The sequence below is a fragment of the Vitis riparia genome, chromosome 13 (assembly GCF_004353265.1).
Source record: "Vitis riparia cultivar Riparia Gloire de Montpellier isolate 1030 chromosome 13, EGFV_Vit.rip_1.0, whole genome shotgun sequence".
NCBI lineage: Eukaryota > Viridiplantae > Streptophyta > Magnoliopsida > Vitales > Vitaceae > Vitis > Vitis riparia.
In genome coordinates, this window is record NC_048443.1 from 3,387,676 (window position 1) to 3,408,293 (window position 20,618).

General features: G+C 36.2%; 2 protein-coding genes across 2 annotated transcripts; both read left to right on the forward strand.

Annotated features, from left to right (window-relative positions):
- Positions 1-6,976: 6,976 nt before the first annotated feature.
- LOC117927507 lies at positions 6,977-11,337 on the forward strand. The gene is made up of 3 exons (XM_034847037.1): positions 6,977-7,146; positions 7,228-7,280; positions 10,895-11,337. The coding sequence occupies exons 1-3, from the start codon at positions 7,056-7,058 to the stop codon at positions 11,015-11,017; spliced, it is 267 nt and encodes an 88-aa protein (XP_034702928.1). The 5' UTR covers positions 6,977-7,055; the 3' UTR covers positions 11,018-11,337.
- A 5,218-nt stretch (positions 11,338-16,555) lies between these two features.
- Positions 16,556-19,563, forward strand: LOC117928998 (protein PNS1). Its single transcript, XM_034849173.1, has 5 exons — positions 16,556-16,743; positions 16,832-17,110; positions 17,223-18,131; positions 18,568-18,807; positions 18,910-19,563. Exons 1-5 carry the CDS (start codon positions 16,726-16,728, stop codon positions 19,084-19,086), a joined length of 1,623 nt encoding a protein of 540 aa, XP_034705064.1. The 5' UTR covers positions 16,556-16,725; the 3' UTR covers positions 19,087-19,563.
- Positions 19,564-20,618: the final 1,055 nt, after the last annotated feature.

The following is a 20,618-nucleotide window of genomic DNA, read 5'->3' on the forward strand; positions in this document are numbered from 1 at the left end:
AAAATAATTTTGAGATATTTTTAAATATTTTTTTATAAAGTATTTTAAATCATAAATAAAATATAAAAGTTTATGTTGTTTTAAACAATACCTTTATGAAATATGTCCATAAATTATTCTTAATATTTGAGTTTCATTATTTGCAAAAACAATTGAGAGGTGTTTTGAAAAATTATTATTATTATTTTGATAGGTAAGAAAATATCTCATATAAAAAGAGGTGCCAAAAAAGCAACTCAAAGTATACAATACCTATACACTGATCGCCAAAACGGCCAAAAAAAAAAGAAAAACACCCAACTGGCTCAACAAACAACTTTAGTTAGAACCCAACAAATCAATAATACTAACTATAGTTAGAGGGCAATCAACTATAAATAACTTGGCCTTTGACCAAAGAGAAAGAACGAAAGAGTATTTGAGTCTCTGGATTAACAATACATCATCCTTGAAGGTCAATCTATTTCTCGCCTTTGAAACTGTCCAAAAAAATGTAAAGAGGAGCTGCTTTCCACACCTTCTTGTACTTTTTACCCACAAAATAACCATGTCAATTAAGGAAAGTCTCTCTAACTGATGAAGGCAGCACCCATGACACCCTAAACAAATTAAAGAGCAAATCTCATAAGACCTTTGTTTTTTAACAATGTAGAAGAAGATAGTCTATGGTCTCCTCTTTCTCAAGGCACGTAAAACATCTATTTGCCAAGACCCATCCTCTTTTCTGAATAAGATTCAAGGTTAAGGTTTTGCCCCATGTAGCCTCCCACAAAAAAAAAAAAAAAAAAAACTAATTTTGGGTTGCACCCACACATTCCAAATGCAACTAGAAGGAAACAAAGAAGGGCAACCCACTTCTAGAGTAAGGTATAAGGACTTGACAAAGAACTTTCCACTATTTGTTTCGGTCCAAAACACCATGTCATCCACATCTCCATGCACTCTCTTCTCATGAAGCCGCTCCAAGAATCTTTCCGTCTCCTTCACCTCCCAATCATTGAAGGCTCTTGAAAAACATAGATTCCAACTCCCCTACCCCCCTCAACCAAGGGGTCCCAGATATTCGCCACCCACGCTTCCTTATCAACAGACAAAGCAAACAAAGAAGGGAAAGACACACACAAAGGGGAATCCCCACACCATCTATCCCTCCAAAATCTCACCCTTCGCCTATTACCTACAATGAATAAAATCCTAGAGCCCACAAAATCTGAGTCCATCCTCATTCATTTCCAAAGCCCTACACCATGCGCCTCTCTCACTTCCTAAGAACACCAGCCATCTCTATCTTCTCCATACTTCCCTCTAATTACTTGATTCCATAAGGCCTCTCTCTCATTTACGAAATGCCAATTCCATTTACAAAGAAGAACCTTATTGAGATTGGATAAACATTTGACCCCCAAACCCCCTCTCTTTAGTTAAGCACACCAACTCCCATCTTACTAAATGTCGCTTTCACTCCAAATTACCACATCCCCAAAGGAAATCCCTTTGAATTTGCTCTAGTCTCTATCTAACCGAGCTTGGCAAGCGCAATAAGGACATAAAATAAATGGGTAAATTCGACAAAGTGCTTCGGATTAAAGTTGTCCTTCCTCCCTTGGATATGTATTGTCTCTTCCACATAGCTAACCTTCTACGGAACCATTCTTCTACTCCATCCCACACTATCACTGACTTAAACAAAGCACCCAAAGGAAGACCCAAATAAAGGGACGAGAGACTACCCACTCTACAACCAAATAATAATCAAGATCATCAATATTCTCCACCCTACCTAGTGGGAGTAGTTCACTTTTTTCCAAGCTTATTCTCAACCCTGACACGACCTCAAACCACATAAGTAACCAACTAAGATAAGTAAGATGATCTTGAGAAGCTTGGCAGAACACCAAGATATCATCAACAAACAACAAATGGGAAATTTGAGCCATTTTTACACTCTTACCCTTCACCCTACAACCCGATAGAAAACCTCCATTCACAGTCCTTTAAAAAAAAAAGCTAAAAACCTCCATAGCAATCACGAATAAATAAGGCGACAGTGGATCACCCTGCCTCAAACCCCTTGAGCTTTGAAAGAAACCCATAGAGGTGCCATTAACCAATACAGAGAAGCTTGCAATGGAAATGCACCACTTGATCCACCCAATCCATTTCTCCCCAAAACCCTTTTTCTGTATAATTGTGAGAAAAAAATACCAATGCACATTGTTGTATGCCTTCTCTATGTCAAGTTTGCACAAAATACCAATCTCATTATTCTTCAGGACCGAATCAATTGCTTCATTAGCTATCAACACTGCATCTAGGATTTGTCTTCTCTCCACAAAAGTCCTTTGAGTCTTATAGACCACATTTTTAACCATTTTTTTTAGTCTATTGGCTAAAACCTTGGCCAGCCACTTGTATAGACTTCCTAACAAACTTATAGGCCTAAAATCCTTTAAATCTTCAACCCCATTTTTTTGGGGATTAAAATCAGAAAAATTGCATTTAGACTTTTAACAAATTTACCGTGTTCATAGAATTCCCTGAAAAAATTCATCACATCATCCTTCACAAAGTCCTAAGAAAACTACTAGAAAGCCATAGAGAAACCATCAGGCCCTGGAGCTTTATCCCCACTACAACCCAACAGTGCACTAAGCACTTTTTTTTTCGTGAACGACATCTCCAAAGCATAAGCATCTAGATTCTCCAAAGTCTCACACTGCAACTTGGATAAAGAAGGACGCCAGTCCCCTAGGTTGGGCAGTAAAGACCAAAAAACATCGACTACCCCCTTCCTTGATTTCATTCTCCTCCGAAAGCCAAACACCATTAATCCTAATTTTGTCCACATTATTCATTCTTTTGTGAGCATTGGCTATCTTGTGAAAGAAGCCCGTATTTCTGTCACCCTCTTTCAGCCACACTTCCCTAGAATTTTGCCTCTAAGTAATCTTTTTAAGCAAAACCCATTTTTTATAATCTTCCATTGCTTCTTTTCTAGCTTCCAACTCTTCCAAAGACAGTCTGCTAGTCTTCTCCTTAGCATCCCAAAATTCCACCTGATCTAGAGCCAAACCCTTTATGAATTCAACCCTACTAAAAATATCCCTGTTCCACTTCTTCAATTTAGACTTCAAGACCTTTAATTTTTTCGCCAAAATAAAACTTGATGAGCCACTAAAGTTGTTCCCCTCCCACCAAGACTTCATAAGATCCTTAAAACCCTCCACTTTTAGCCACATATTCTCAAATCTAAAAGGGGAGGGGTTTTTCTCTCAGACTTCCTCATGGTCAGACATAGGTCTCAGGAGGACACACTGCCTCGATTCGCTAAAACGACAGTCCTACTCCTCATTTACCAAAAAACGATCTAGCCTTAACAATGATTGATTGTTCACCCCTCCACTCCAGGTAAAAGGAACCCCAAGCAGCGACAAACCCTTTAACTTTAAGTCTTCTATTACTTCTGAGAATCTTCTCATGTCTGAATTCAAACTCTCTCCCCTGTTGTGCTCTTTAGGGCTTAAAATGGAATTAAAATCCCCAGCAACACACCAAGGCCCATTCTAAAGACCCTTTATGGTTCCCAACTCACCCCAGAAACACTATCTATCCCTCCTCAGGGTTGGGCCATAAACCCTTGTAAATGTCCAAATGAAGTCATCCTCACAACTCTTAAAATGGCAAGAGATTGAGAACACTCCCTTTTCTAAGTCAACCAACTCTAACACCCTATTATCTCATAAAACCACTATACCTCTAGCAACACCCCTTGAGTCCACAACTCCCTAATCTAAAAATCTCTCTACTCCTAAACTATGAACAAGACCCCTTGACATTTCCTGGATCTTGGTTTCCTGTAAGCAAACCAAATCCACCTTATTCTTCTTTATCAAGGCTTTGATCACCTTCCTCTTATCAATGTTATTAGCCACTCTTACATTATAGGAAAGCAAACGAATCTTCATTTAGACATGAAAAAACTACCCCCCCCCCCCCCCCCCCCCCCCCTCCCTCTACCCTCATTCTCCTCCTCCTCCTCCAAAATAATTCATAGTACATTTCAACTTTCTCAACTCCCTTTCAAACTTTGACATCTCCAATTTTTTAATTTTCCTACCATCCAACTTCCTCTTTTGATCTTTCATCATTTTCAGTAAAATCAAAATCTCTCATTCAAAACTCTCTGTTGGCATTCCTAAACAGCGACTAAACTTAGCCAAACAACTAGAATACCAACTCGGACCACCCGCTTCGTCCCTTTCCTCCACTATCTCTTATATTTCCCTTTTCGAAACATCCTTTATCACCTCTTCAACAGCCTTATGAGCCTTACCCAATAAACCAGAAACCTCTGCCTCCTTCCCATATGCCAAAATCACCCTTAAAGGGCCCAAACCTGCTACCTTAACTACTTCTGAAGCACAACCCCGTTTGAGTCCCTCATCAGTGATGACAATTGCCCTATCCCGCCCAGAAAAAGTAGAAAAATAAGAGAAATCATGTTTCCCCAAATATTAAAGAGAACAAGGATGATAATCTGTGTCCTTGGAGGCCTACTCTATCAAAGCTTCGTCGATGATCTCTGCATGATTTGGTGCCAGTGGAGGCAACCCCATTTGGATGCCGAAATCATCCCTATCTGGCCTCCCATAGTTAGTTCTCGAAGTCCCCCGCGAACCCTAACCCCTTTTAAGGCTTTAACAGATGATCGACCCACCAACGTTGGATCTTTTAAAGACTCAGTCATGGGTCGATCCACTTCCAATGGGTCTTTTGAAGCGCTGTTGGTTTGGCCCTCCTCAAACCAGTTAGGCCTCCTTTCCACATCCAACTCCAATACCTGGCCCAAAAAACTACTACCTTGGGATAAAGGCCCTTCAGCTGAGATCTCATCCCAATCAGAATACACCCTTCTTCTAACCGCTTCGTTATCTGCCCTTCTTGTCGACACAAAGTCAAAGGTAGCAGTCTCCCTGTCTTTTCTGCAGCAAGCTTCTCCAACTTTGCACGTCACAACCACCTTTGTAGATTGCCAATGAGTCTGTACCTGTTCCACATTACAATCGGCGCGTGAACCACCCCCTCCATCATCCCTAACCTCATGCTCCTTTCCCATCCCATTTTTGAACTCCGGAGCAACTTCCAACACCCTTGGTTACACCTCCCACCACGATTGAATAGCAAAACAAGAAGAGCCAACTACCACCTGCAAAGAGCTTGGCCACTCTATCCCTCAGATTTCACTAATATTCTAGCCCATTGAAGCTCCTTAAAAGTAGCAGTGTCTTCATCCACTGCAACAAACCCCCCCACGACCTTTCCCAATCTTTCTAAACACTTCCCGACTCCAAAAGTGCAACAGTAAACCCACTACTCTCACCCAAGCTTCTTTAACTCGCTCACAATTTTGAGAACACCTTACTTTAGCGTCCTATATTTCCAAGTACAAAAACGATTCCTTAAAACAACAAAGCCTTCTTAATAACACTTTTTCTACCTCTACTTTATTCTCAAACTCGATCAGTATGAAAGGGCCCCCCAGCCTCGCAAACTTCACCCCTCCTTTAAGGTTCTAGTGAGATCTTCCCCAACTGCCCAAAGCGGACAAGTCTGGAGCCGACACGGGAGACTCTCCCCATTTCCTAACCAGACATCGGTCTAACAACTCCCTTCCGCTTAGCCCATTTTTTTCCCCCAGTTGTAGCCACGCTGCTTCCCCTAATCTTCTCCTTCTTGATTTCACCGCATCAACATAGGAATTTTTCGTCTTCCCCTTAGAAGCCCCAACTCTACTTTCTGTCCTAAAGAAATCAAAGACTCCCCTGGGCTCATTACATATCAATACTCCAAGAGAGCAGAGCTTTTCAGCTAACAAGGCCCAACCTTCCAAAATGCCTTTCCCCTCCGGGAACACTAAATAATACTTCTTTGTTTCCACGTCAACCATAGAGCACAATAAGAACCTGTCTGCCTCATTTGCATGACGTACCAATTTAAACTTCCTACCTCCATCCTCCCAACTTTTAACAAACCTCTTAGCAGACTCACCCCTACAATAAGCCTACACTCCTTCCAGTAGACAACACAAACTAAGGCTCCCAAACCTGATCCACGATGTAAAACCTCTACTTCTTTCCACAATGATCCCCTTAAGTTTCTCCCCAAACACATCCACAGATATTTCAAAGGACTTAGAGTCCATCGCAAACCAACTTTTGCCTCATCTCATCTCATCTCTCTCCAGGATTTTCCTATACTTGAAAAATTATTTTTAAAAACTGTTTTTGGAAAACAACCCTTAGGGTATGTTTGACAATTGTTTTTTAAAACAGTTTTCTATTTTTCAGAACAAAAAAACTGAAAAAAAACACGTTTGGCAACCAGAAACTATTTTTTATTTTTTGTTCTAAAAATGAGAAAACAAAGTGTTTTTAGAAAACATCTTTTAGTTGTTTTTTTGAGATTTATTTTAAAAAATAATTATACAAATATATATAATGATAAAAAGTAAAGTTGTAAACATAAAATTTAAAAAAAAAAATTAAAAACAAGTTAAAAATATTTTAGGTTACTAAACAAACTTTTGTTTTACAAAACATCATACACAAATTTTCAAAAACTATTCTTAAAGGCTATTTTTCGAAAAAATAGTTGCCAAATAGGGATTAGTATTTATTTTTTAAAAAAACATCTAAAAATCAAATTTTCTTTTATATGATGAAGAGTGTATTTGGTGGTAATTCTAAAAAATGCTTTTAACCATTTTAGAACTTGAATGATAAAAAATTTCAAGTATTAAAAATTAGAAATACTTCTTAAAATAACTACTCCAACATTGGATAGTGACCATGGATGAGGGCATTTCAATTCCTTACTTGTCAAAAGCATGTTAGTTTCATGGTAGGTTACTAACAGCCCAATCTTCAAATTGAAGCCCAAGGCCACTCAATCTCACGGCCCGACCGACTAAGCCCAAATCTCCAAAGCGAGCCAGCACAAAAGAGCAGAAACCCTAGAAAACCAGAGAGAAGCAAAAACCCTAGTGAACCGGAGAGATGACGCAAAAATCCAATCTTTTCAAAGGCCAGCCGAAGAGGAAGGTAATCGCTCCCAATCGCCATGGAAAGCCCTGCCAAACTCGCAAAGGTTTCTCTCCCACTCTCCCACAGTTTCTATCTCTATGTGTGGATGTGTCTGTTCTTGTTTTTTTGACTCTGGTTTTTACAGGTAAGAGAGTGGTGAAGCCTTCGAAGGTCACAAAGGAGATGGACGCTGATAGGGTGAGTGCAATTTCCATGTTTCTCTGCTTTAGCTTTGTTTTATATTCATTTGTTGAGTAACTAGTTTCTAACTGTGCTTTAAAACGCTAAAGCTTCTGGTATGTAGAGGCTTGATATCGTGGATGAGTTAAGTGTTTGTTGCTGTACGGATTTTTATCAAATTGTGGCATTCATTCTGTGGAGTTTGGATAATTGTGTGGGATTTGTATTGTTTATTGTAGATAGGTAGTGCTTTAATTGAACTTGTTGGGTTTGTGTTTCATAAGCTTTTGAGAGGTTTGATTGAAAGGAAGTGATTTTTCTTGCAATTTCATGCTGGGCTTGGTTGAAATGGTGCATCTCTCTTTGTTTTGTGTTGTGTCTATTGATCCAAAAATGATGTCTTGAGATGTTCCATTGTTTCTGTAGTTGTCAAAACACTTTGACAATCTGGGTCATGTCTCTCCAGTCAAATTTGATAATTGTACTAGAACAAGGAATTTAGAGTTTACTGAATAACAAACCAAGGCAATGTCTAGTAATTCATGTCAAGGACCTGCTGTTTTAAAAGTAAGACCTATTGGTAGGATCTTTGAATATTTCATGATGCTTGTCATAGGTTAGTAATCACTGGCTCGAGAATGTGCAGTTAGAAGCTCTGGCTGTTAAAATATTATTCTGATAGTTGATGTTAAAGTTCTTTGGTGGGTGAGGCTAGCCTTGTGAATGGTGGGTTGTCATGCTTGAGGGGAACTAGAGTAGGAGGAGAGGAAACTTGGGGTAGAATGGTGGCAATGGACCCCAGTTCAGTGTATTTAAGAGGATTGCTAATGATTCTTATGAGTGAACATAGGTTCTTCCAGCTGTGTTGACTCTTTCATTGTAACAACTTGGGGTGTTATAGCAAACGAGGGATGACAAATCCTTGATGTGGTGCGCTTGTAGCAAATGAGGTTGTTGATTCCATATTGGAAAATAATGCTTGTGAATGTAGTGTAAGCTCAACGTTGAAAAGTCATGATCATGTGAATTGGGGTTTCTTGTTGGTGATTTTTGGTAAGATGGGTTTCAGGCAGAAATGACTAGACTAGATTAAAAGGTGCATTTCTAGAACTAGTTTCCCTATTCTAGTAAATGGTGCATTTCTACAGCTCGTTTTTTCTGTTCTAATAAATGATTTTCCTTCACACTTCTTTTGAAGCTCTAGGGGGTTGAGACAAGGGGATCCCCTATCTCCCTACTTATGTGTTATTGCAATGGAGGTCCTCAGTAGTTTGCTCATGAGAGCTTGGGAAGGAGGTTTCCTCTTGGGGTTCAAGGTGAGGGGAAGAGGGGGTGATGAGGAGGAAATATTTCATCTTCTCTTTGCTGATGACACGATTGTTTTTTGTGATGCTTCTTAGGATCATGCCACTAATTTATGTTGGCTACTCGTATGGTTTGAATCCATTTTGGGGTTGAAAATAAACCTTCAAAAAGTTAGTTCATTCCAGTTGACTGGGTGGATAACATGGAGAAGTTGGCTTCTAAGATTGGTTGAAGGGTAGGGGAGCTACCAACTTCTTACTTAGGGCTTCCTTAGAGGCTTCTTACAAATTAGAGGCAATGTGGGATGGGGTTGAGGGGCGGTTTCGAAAAAGGCTTTCAATATGAAAGATGCAATACATCTCAAAAGTGGGAAAGCTTATGCTGATTCATAGCACATTATTTTTGCCTATTTACTATTTGTCTTTATTCAATATTTCGAGAAATGCCAAATTGAGTCTAGGGAAGATCTAGAGGGATTTCCTTTGGGAGGAGGAGCCATAGAGAATAAAACACACTTAGTGAAGTGGTTGATTGTTTGTAAGGCCAAGTCGAAAGGGGTTTGGTGTTCTTGTAAGGTAAGAGACACTTATGGAGTCTGCTTATGGGAAGCTATAAGAAAAGAATGAGATCTCTTCATTTGTAGAGTCTCCTTTTATATGGGTAATGAGAGAAGAGTGAAAATTTGAAAGGACAAGTGGTGTGGTGAGGAACCTCTATGTATTGCCTTTCTATCATTGTTTGCTTTAGTGGAGTCGAAAGAGGCATAAGTGGAGGATTTATGGGAGCGGAGTGGGGGAGGACATTGGAATTTTTGTTTTGCAAGGAGTTTGAATGATTAGGAGCTGGATATTGTGGAGCGCTTTCTAGCTAGACTCCAAGGAAAGTCAGTGAATAATGAGGAGGATAGAGTAGTATATAGGGGCAGCAGCAAAGGTGGATTTTCTGTGAAAGCCCTTGATTATGTTCTGAAGCAAGAAAATACCCACTTTAGTGAACTGCCAACTCTAACAATGGGCCCAAGCCCTCAAACAAATATTGATGATGGGAGCAGCCCCAAGTCCGCATAGGGTTCTGCCAAGTGTTGCTTCTAACATGGGAAAGAATCACAGCATCTGAATGTAGTGCCTCAGGTATCTTAAAGGGTCTTTAGGGGATTACCCTGGTAAATGTCTCGGGGTAGGATTCAGTTGATAGGCTTCCAAGTGAGACTTTGGGCATTTGCCTAAAGAGTTGGCATTCCAGTCAAGAATAGTGATCTTGGTCCAGGATCGTTTGGGTTGGTGGCACATGCATCACTAAGATACAAATCAACAGTTGAGTGGACACTTCATACCCATGTCCACTAAATGTTGCACATGCCAATTCAATGAACAGATGATTTTGTAAGTTTGTGAAAAGAGCATAGTTATATCAATACAAACACTTACCTTTTATGCTTAGATCTCCATGTATGCTTACTTTCTGGAAATTGTCTTTCTTTAAGCTTCCTTTATTTGTTAGGTCTAGTTGTCCAACCCTTTGAAGATTCCATTAATTGAGTTAGTAACTTACTCGTGTTAGCTTGGTCTTCACCCAAAAGTTTTGAATATATGACATTTGTGCATTCTTCCTTTAATGTCCGTGCATTTACAAGCTTCAAAGAGTGCATAAGAAACCATTGAGATTGGATGGGATGTTGTCTCTAATCTGCAAACTTGGATAATCCAATTTCAATGTAAATTTGGACTTGATTATCAGGAAGCAGTGTTACTTAAGAGAGAAAGGAAGATGGATGGTAGTTAATATATGTTCCTCTTTGTCGTAAGCTGTGCAGTGGTGGAACATTCACCTATTGTTTTTTTATGGACAGTGTGAATGATAATTGAACAAGACATACACTCACCTTCTTAACTGGAGGTGACAGCTCAATTTTTCATTCACTTTTCCCTAATGGAAACTATATCCTTGACCTTATGATGCTTTACTTGGCTATGTTCCAAAATGATTTGGTATGATGTGGCAGGCTTGCAGCTAACCTTGTTTTTTTAGCAATATTTGCCAAATTATACCATGATATGCTTATTACTCAAGAACAACTTTTTATTAAAACCAATAAAACTAAATGGGTGGACTTATTCTCCCTTTCAGAATATCTATTGGAAGTTGTTTCTACCAAGTCTGCCTAGTGTAAAGAGAATAATTATTGCTGTTGTTGGTACTATTTGAAGCTACTTCTATGTCATGAATTTCTTCTAAATCAATGATCTCCATGACAAACAAATGGATCATTACAAATATGGTTTGTTTACATTAATGATGGCTTTTTCCTCCATGTTTGGTGAATCCAGGAGGTGAGCAAGTTCATAAACTACTGCAATGAGGTGAAAGCAGCCACTGTTGCCAACAAGGAAGGTGGTCAACTAAGTATTGTAAAAACCCCATCAGAGCCTTCTAATGCTGCAAAGAAGTAGACACCGATACTACAAAATTGGGGCTATTAAGTGCAATAGATCAGAGGAAACACCGTGCAAAATTGGCATTGGCCTGATTGTGGGTTTCTTTATATATAAAACATATATTTTTATTCATTTGGTCTTTTCTTTTAGTTCTTTGTTTCCCTTCTTTGGTTTGTGGCAGAGTGGAAGTTTGGGCTGTCTTTTCCTTGAACTTTCTCATGTTGTAACTCATAGCAAGTTGAAGGAATGTAAACTTTAAAGTTTTGAGAGAATGATTGATGTTCACAATTGAAATGGTTGAATACAATTCTAACAGCTGACTGGACTTGAGATTATGATGGTTGGAAGATTTCATTTGGAAGGTGTTTGAATGCAGCAATCCCTCATTCAAGAGTCTAAAACAAGCAAAATTGCATGATAACAACTCTGCTTCTTAACCAGGTTCAGTTGTGAACCCTAGTGGTTGCTGGGAATAGATGTGAAGACATGAAGTAACTCTTAAAGTTGGAATAGGCCCACACCCTGCTTAATAAGGCTCTGACAGTGGGCATCTGCCTCACCAGGTCTTGTGTGCAGTTCTACCACAACTTGCAAGTTTTTTGTAAGTATGTGGCTGCAGAGGCTAAGGCTCTTGCGGTCCTTAATTTTTCTCAGATTTCCCATGGTTTGAGATGGTCACTGATCCCTGCCTTTTTTGTCCTATATGAAGGTTTTGGTTGGAATTGTCTGGAAACTGTTGATTACATTGTGGGTTTGGTTAATGTACTGAATGATATTTTTTGGGTACCATATTGAAAGGGCACCATCAATTAGGTGATGCCACAATGAATTTGAAGGCTTCATGCTTTTTAATCTCATTTATTCCATTTTATTGCAAAAATTCAATCATTTGGATGTAGAGTTAGAGTTTTGGTGCAAAATAGGCCTATTATCAAAAAACCGTAATCACCAAATACGACTTTATTTTTGAATTGAAGCTTTCAATTGCCAAAATTAAAACCTTGATTACCAAATCCGACCTTAATTTTGAATTAAAATATTGATTTATGCTATCTACATGGCAAAAAAAACTATATTACATATAAGTTTATGAATGATACCATACCTTTGGCCCAAAATTCTATAGAGTTTGGTTGGGTACATTTATTTTTTATATCTTAACATTTTCCTTCCTATGTTAAAGAATTTGAGTCAAGTTTATAATATTTTCCTTTCCATGTCAATGAGTTTGAGTGGAGCTTACATAGGAAAAAGCATGTTGGTTCTCATAAAGTTAGAGAAAAAAAAAATGGGGAGAAAAAAATTCTTTATAAATATCTTATGAGAAAATAATAATAATAATAATTTTCAAAATGTAACTTTTCACGTGTCACGTAAAGTAGATTGATTATTAAAAGAGGTTTGGTAGTAGGCTAAAGACCAAAATTACAATTTGGTACATTTCAATAATAATAATTGTAAAGGCTACAAAGAGACGCCTGCCTTGACCAGGACCCATCAAAAGCAGTGTCCAGACTCCAAACACATCATTCCTTCTCTTTCTGATAATAAACTAAAATTTTAAAATTTTTATAAAATCGTAATATAAATATTTATTTTATATGATAATTGGGACAACATGAGCTGGCAACCAGTCACCAAAGAATGTGAAAGGGAGTGTAGTGATGATGGTGGTGGGCCCCTCAGTTGGTCACGTTTTTTCTCTGACATCACTAAGTGCCAAGCCAACGAGTATTACTATTGTCAAAAGCTTCGCACGTGACACTATTTTAACGGCTCTATTTCCGACGTGCTCTATTTGGTTTTTTACTTTATAATATTTGTTTTTCAGAAAATTATTTTAGTGGGTGGACGGGATTCTCTCCTTTCAGATGGCGGAGATGGCTTCTTTTGCGTGCTTCTAGTAATTACCATGCGAATTAAATCCAAATTAGAAAAATCTACTACATGGAAGAGGTACGATGTTTCATCAATTTCATTTCAAATAGGCAACATTTTTATCATATTTTATTCTTAGTATACTTTTTTTTTTTTACTTTTTATGTCTTAATCACAGCTTTGAACTGTCAAACCCATTTTTTTATTTATTTTTACGTACATTTAAATAATATAGAAGATATTTTGGTAACATAGTATTTCTCATTAAAATATTTTTAATGAATTATTTTCTATGGAAGTGTTTTTACAAAAATCACCTCGTGATTTTAGGAAGCATTTTTATATTTTTAACACTTAAAAACTTTTATCATTTAAGTATTAAAAAGATTAAAAACATTTTTAAGAATCATTATCAAACACACACAAAAAACATTATAAATGAATTTTCAAATTTATAAAAATATTTCCTAAATTTTGCTAAATACCTAATTTTTTTTTAGAAAAATGTTTTTTAAAATAATTCTAAACAACGCATTTAATAGTGTTTATAATCAAAATGTTTTTAGTAGAAGTGTTTTTTTTACAAGTATGTTTAAGAGAATCACTTCTTAAATGTTTATCTAAAAAATACTATAAGTGTTTTTTCGACATTAAAAGTGATTTTTTAGATTTTTAAAAGTGTTTTATAAAAGAGTTATTTGATTAAAAATGATGATTAAGAACCAAATTTTGAAAATCTAATCCTTCGTCTTTTTTTCACTTCATTTTGACAAAAAAATATCCTTATTCTTTTCTTATAAAAATAAAAATTTCTTTTAAAACTTATGTGTAAATACTTGAAATGGTTAAGGACAATTATGTCAAAAATGAATTACTTTTCAAAACAAAAACATGGAAAATGTTAAATTCGAGAATTATTTCATTTTTTTTAACCAATTAATTTTTTTATAAAATTTGTCAAACACCCTTTTTTTTTTCAAAAATATTTCCTAAAATCATTATCAAACTATTTCTAAGTTACTTTTTGAAAGAGTTTTTAAAACTTTCAAAGCATGATTTAAAAATTAAACATAATTTTGAAGAGTATTTGATTTTTTTTTTAGTAGGATTGTAATTTGGATGGATTAGAGGTGTTATTAATTCTCAACTTACCAAGTTATCAAAGAAAAACTCTATAATTAAGTTTGATAATAAATAAAATATTTATTTAAAGTTATGAAATATAAATTATATTATATAATAAGATTATAAAAGCTATTTCTCAAAGCTATTAAATATAATATTAATTACTAATTTAATATAAATTACAATTCAAACTCAAATTCCAAAAATTTAAAAATCAAACAATAATGATAAACTTATTAATATAGTGCAATTATAAAAAGTAAAGATTAAAGTTTTTCATTATTTTTTTTCTATATTTTTCATATTTTAAATAAAATAATAAATAATATATATATATATATATATATATATATATATATATATATATATATATATATATATATATGTTCAAATTTACTTGCATTATTTTTACCTTCAACTTATGTCACCCCTAATATATCTATATTTTAAAGAAATAAAGAAAAATTTAAAATTTTTAATTAATTTTTATTTATTTTTAAAATTTTAAAAAATATTATAATTAAATTTATCTTCAATAAAAATATTTTTGAGATGTTATTTCTGATTTACTTTCAGTTCTTGTGGGTGCAGAATATTTAAAGATTGGGTTGAAAAAGTGAAAAACAACAGCACATTTTTAGTAACTAGATGTGAATATTCATTCATTCACACAAGAGGGCCAAAATTCATTTCTCTTAATCCTGTTTGCCATCTTGTGTTGCATTCTATTTGGGACGTCATGAATCATGAATGCTTCATAAATGAGGTAAGAATGAATGTTTTTCAACCTTCCAAAATGAAGAGTTTGGTGTGTCATTTATGGGGTGGATGTTTCATTTTGAAGTGTTATCCACAAACATCTGTTGTGGGTTGGTTCATTTTCCTAGGGCTCCATGATGGTGAAGTGATTTTGAAAAGGGGTTTAAAAATGCTTCCACTTAAAACTCTTTTGGATTCTCATTTTAATATAAGTTTGCTTTAATGAAGTTCTTGATGTACTATTGTGTCCGCTTTTAAAAGACTAGACATCTCAAATGTCTATAATTAAATGATCGAACATCTCACTTCTGTAATATGTAATGACCTTTTTTCAATCGTATAGATATTATCTCTTCTAAATCCAAATAATATTTTACGGCTTTAAAACGTGTTTACAAAGTTAAAGAGGAACTCTTATGTTATATATAGAGTCATGAACTTTTCCCTCTATTTGATATAGGACATTATAAATAGTCAATACAAACACAATATCCTCATTGTGCCCCAAGACTAAACAAACCCTTACATAGGTCAATAACTGACTTTAATATTATTTATAATGACCTACTCTCAACAAGAAACTCTTACACTAGGATTGAGAATATTATCCATTCTAAACCCAAAGAGATCCTCATGACTTTAAAACGAGTTTACGACGTTAAAAGAAACTCATACATATATATAGCGTCAAAAACTTTATCCGCTATTCGATGTAGGATATCACAAGTTATGTTTGACATTTAAGATTGCACACCTCATTTATTTGTGGGCTTTCAAGGCAGGACAACATAGGTCGAAAATTTTATTTTATTTTTCATGATTTTTACTTTTAAATTACACCTATATCCTTACTAATTGTTTTTCAACTATTTCACAATAATTTTTTAAAATAAAAAATTATATATGAATAAACCCTAAAAGATTTTCACATACCATGTTATATGGATTCAAATAAAATACAAAAAGAAAAAAAAATAGTTATAAACATAACTACAATAGTCTTGATATCAAATAAATTACAAACAAGATGATCTATACCTAGGGTTTGTGGTTGGGAAGATTAGGCAATCCAATCAACTCAATACGAACATATTTAATAAATTAAATTTTATATTATATTATTTAACTATTTATATTTAAATTTTAATTAATTTTAAAATTTTAAGTAATAATCGAATAATTTATCTTATATGAAAATAAATAAATAATTTTTTTATCTATTAAAATTAAATATTTATCTTAAACCAAATAATAATAATAATAATTATTATTATTATTATAAATATCCCTTAATGTTAGAAATATGAAAGAATAGTACCTATTAAATTTACCCTTCACGGTAACTTTTAATTTACCATTGGGAAAAGGGTACTTTTGACCTTTTCCATCCTTCTAATCACATCGCTCCTTTGTAGGACAGGTAGGAGGGTGCCGGATACGGCCTGCGAAGTAAGGATGGTAAGGTGATGAAGTGGGGTATATCTATCGTTTTCTTCCATAAACCCATCACATCAGTACACGTCATCGTCCTGATCATCAAACATGGTTTAATCCCAGCCGCCCAATTTCCAATTCCTTGCCCACGTGTTCATCTGGTCCACCTCTGATTCATTCGTATCATGAGCCCCTGTGTGCCGTACTTACACACCTAAGCATCCCCAAATTTAAATTTTTGTCAGAATTTTCTACCATTTAAACTTTAAAGTTTTATCCGTTGGAGAGGAGAAGAAGTATAAAAATATTTGAAATGTTTTCTAGGATGGCGTGGCAACACGCGCCTCAAAGAGCGTGGAAATGAGAAGAACCGGTGCGTCATAGACGTATATGTCCGAGACGTTGAGGTCAAATCTAAGGGGCCAAGTGAAACAACAAACCAGTAACGTCACCACTAACTCAGCTTCAAATCCAACGTTACCGCAGCCGCCGCCGTCGTCTCTGGCCATCGGATAACCTCCTCTGCTATGGGTGCTTTAGAGCCTGTAAGACGCAGCAACCCCTTCTTCTTCCAGGCCTTTATTTTGCTCCAAATTTGTGAAAATTTCAGAGGTTTTGCTGTGGTTTTCACAGGTGGAGGAGAGAGAAAACTCGGAAAAGGATGGTGAAGAGAGAGCTGAAGAAGAGAAGGAGAAGAGAGAAGATGAGGAGCATAAAGATTTGGAGAAAGGTGACGAGGGGTTTGAAGAGCAAGTGGGAAGAGGCACTCCACAGCCACAGGGGGATTTTCATGTATCCATGTTGCAGAGATTGAACCCCTCAAACCCCTTGAGGGTTGCCATCCCTGGTGTCACCAGGGCAACCACTCCATCTCCTGCTCAGCCTCGCTCCACCTCCACTCCAACCCCACAAGTAAGAACCAGAGAAAAACCTCCAATTTTTCTTTTTTTTTTATTTTTTTATTTTCATGTTGTTGGGTTGAATTTTTCTGGGTTTTGCTCTCATTTTCTTTGTGTCCAAACAGCAAACAATCACAACTCTGAATTCAACGGCTTACACCAACAGAATATCCCTATTTCTATTCCTGCTCCACGCGGTTCTTGCTGTTGGCCTTGTTTGTTTCCTTATATTCAAGGGAATTCAAGGGCTATTAGAACCAGGTCAGGTTCAAAGGAAAGAGAGGAAGCTGTTAAAGTATTTTTTGCCTCAAGTAGAAGCTGCTTCTCTTCTTAGCATTACTCTCGCATTTGCATGGCAAAAGGCAGTGAGAACATGGCCCAAATTCATGATTCATTTCATTCTGTGGAGCACATTTTTGATGTCCTTGTCCGCTGGAATTCTCCTGATTTGTTTTCAAATGCCCTCCACAGATGGGGTTGGTGTTTGTTTTATACTATTTGCAATAGGCAATGGGTTGTATGCTTGTTGGGTCACACACAGAATCAAGTTTTGCAGCAAGATTTTTATCAAATCGCTCGAACCCGCATCGAAATTCCCTGATCTGAATCAGCCCACTTACTGGATGCTTGGGATCGGGTTCATGTGGATGTCACTATGGATTTTAGCTGTAATGGGAGCCTCGAATTTTTACTTCCCTCCATTGATCATAATTGTATTAGTACTGAGCTTGGCTTGGACTGCAGAAGTGATGAGGAATGTTGCCAATTTAACAGTTAGTAGGGTAATTGCTTTGTATTATCTCAGAGGAATGCAATGTAATACAAAGTTTTGCTTCCAAAGAGCCCTGTCTCGGAATCTTGGCAGCGCTTGTCTGGGGTCAACCTTTGTGCCTGCAATTGAAGCTTTGAGAATTGTCGCCAGGGGACTCAATTTGCTTGAGGGAGAAGATGAGTTCATGTTCTCTTGCGCCCATTGCTGTCTCCATATCATGGAGTCCATCTTCAGATATGGCAATGGCTGGGCCTATGTACAGGTATCACAACTGATCTGCCATTAGAACCTGCAAATTTCTTTTGCTCACATTGCATTTCATTTATCAATTTTGTAGAGCATGGGGCAACTTTTTTTATCAGTGGCCTCATAGCCCTAATATGGACTCCCTTCTGTCTATTGCTATTGAAAAATATGGGCTTATGCCATGGCTGCATTGTCCTGGGATCCCAAAACTCTTATTGCATCGCCTCAAAATTTTTTTTTGAAAAAAAATAAAAATGTATTAGAAACAAAACTACCATATCAAGAGTAAATAACCTCATTTGATTCTTGAATTCTTCATCAAATGATTTCTTGGTTCCAAATTGGCAATGTGGTCAGTCTTGGGTTGCTTAATACACCTGTCTACTTATCAATTGTATAGACCCCTTTCATTGTGAAATGGAATTGAATTATGTATAAAATAAATGTTATAGATAGCTGCATATGGGAAAGGTTTTGTGAAGGCATCACAAGACACTTGGGAGCTCTTTGAAAAGAGAGGAAAGGAAATGGAAGCCATCGTTGATTCTGACATAACCAGTGCCATATGTTTCCTCGCTGGCGTCTGCAGCGGCTCAATGTGTACCATTGTTGTGGCTGCTTGGACTTTCTCTGTGTATGAAGGCTTCACCGCCACCCTCTCCCTCCTTGCATTTTTCATAGGATATCTCATGGTGGGTTGTCCATTAGTCCTAACCTAACCCGATTTATTTTATTTAATTGTTTATCCATTCATACAGATCATGGGCTCAACTTGAGTATATCTTATTTACCAGGCGAGGATTGCCATGGCACTACCACATGCCTGTGTGAGCTGCTACTATGTGTGCTATGCAGAAAACCCTGACAACCGGCTGTTTGATAAAACATTACCCGATCGTCTGGACTTGATAAAATCTGGTCGCGATGTGGTTGTGCCTACGCCTAGAGTCCCACGGCACCTCCCAGCATAGCTAGTAAGCGAAAGGCTCTAATTTTGTAAGTGTACAAATCTTGTAATTCGGTATTGTTTGGCCATACTATAACACTTAGGTTGCCCTCAACCAGGACCCCAGGGCTCAACCCGGGCCCTGCCCTTGGTGGTGGTAGTGATGATAATGATTTGGACCATGAAAGTTAAGATCAAAGTGGGGATAATTTTTCAGACTGGGAGGAATGAGTGAAACCCCAGTGAGATTCCAACCAAGCAAAGCTGCAAAGACCAAAGACAAAGTGTCTTTAGGTCTTGTCCTTTGTATTATATCCCTTGCTCTACCTTTTGGGATATCCTGTCCTGACTCCTAATAACTCCCACCATTAATTTGATCATTTCTTTTTAGTATCAGTCATGAATAAACCTAAACCCATCATTACTTTACATAACACTATAAGAGTGATCTTCTTGTAAAAATACCCATGATTTCTGATTGAATTTTTTCTTCTATATCTCAGTTATGGATTCAAAAAAGATGTGATTGCAGTCACTGTCTAGATGTTGTATAGAGTTGGAAAGCCATTTTCAATAGTGGAAGGCAATAGCAGACCAGAAAATAACAGAGGAAAAAAAAAAAAGGGAGAAAAGAGAGTAGAAACTAAAATGATAAGGATGTTTGGTTTGGTGCCATTTCATTGCTCCTTTGCCCTTTGCTTTAAAATAGAGAAAGAAAGCCCTTTTGTAAAGTAGCTGAAAATGGACCTCTTTTATACATCATATGTCACTTTCAAGAATTAAGATATCAGCATCAACTATTGATGCATTGTTGGAAAGCATTGAAATCTACCAACAATTTGGTGAAAAATACTAATAAAACATGAAAAATCATATTGATATATCCTTGTTTAAAATCTCACTTCAACATGTGTAAAATAAATTTGATTGAATATAAAAAAAATGTTGAAATATTATCTGCATGACATGTGGAAAGTAAGAATATAATTAAAGTACGAAAAAAATATGACAACAATCTACGATGGGTCATAAATGTGATTAAAGTATAAAAAATATGATTGAATATGAAAAATTAGTAAGGATAAAAAAAATGTGATCAAGAACGAACTAAACTCAAATGGTATTTTTCTTAATATAGGATTTAGTAAGATATCACGGTACATAAGGTCTTAATATGGATCAACTAGTAATGTCTACATTCATGGATGAAAGAGTTTTTTTATTATATCATATAAAATATTACAAAGGATAAGATTTGATACAATTATTGAGTTTCTGAAACGAGTATCTCTTATTTTTTTCTCGAATCTTTCATTCTTTCTCATATCTCATTATGCATAATCTTTATAATTTTATCTCAATCACATGACTTCTTTACAACAGTTCATTGTGGAAAGATTTTATATTTAAGGGTGGGAGTTTTAAAAAAGAAAAATAGCATAAAAGAAGTATTATTTAGCCACTATAGAAGGGGTCCACCTACTGGCCAAAATGGAATAAGGTTGAGGTGATCGAGAGGAAAAGGACTTTTCATCTTTTGTTGGTGAATGATGGTAA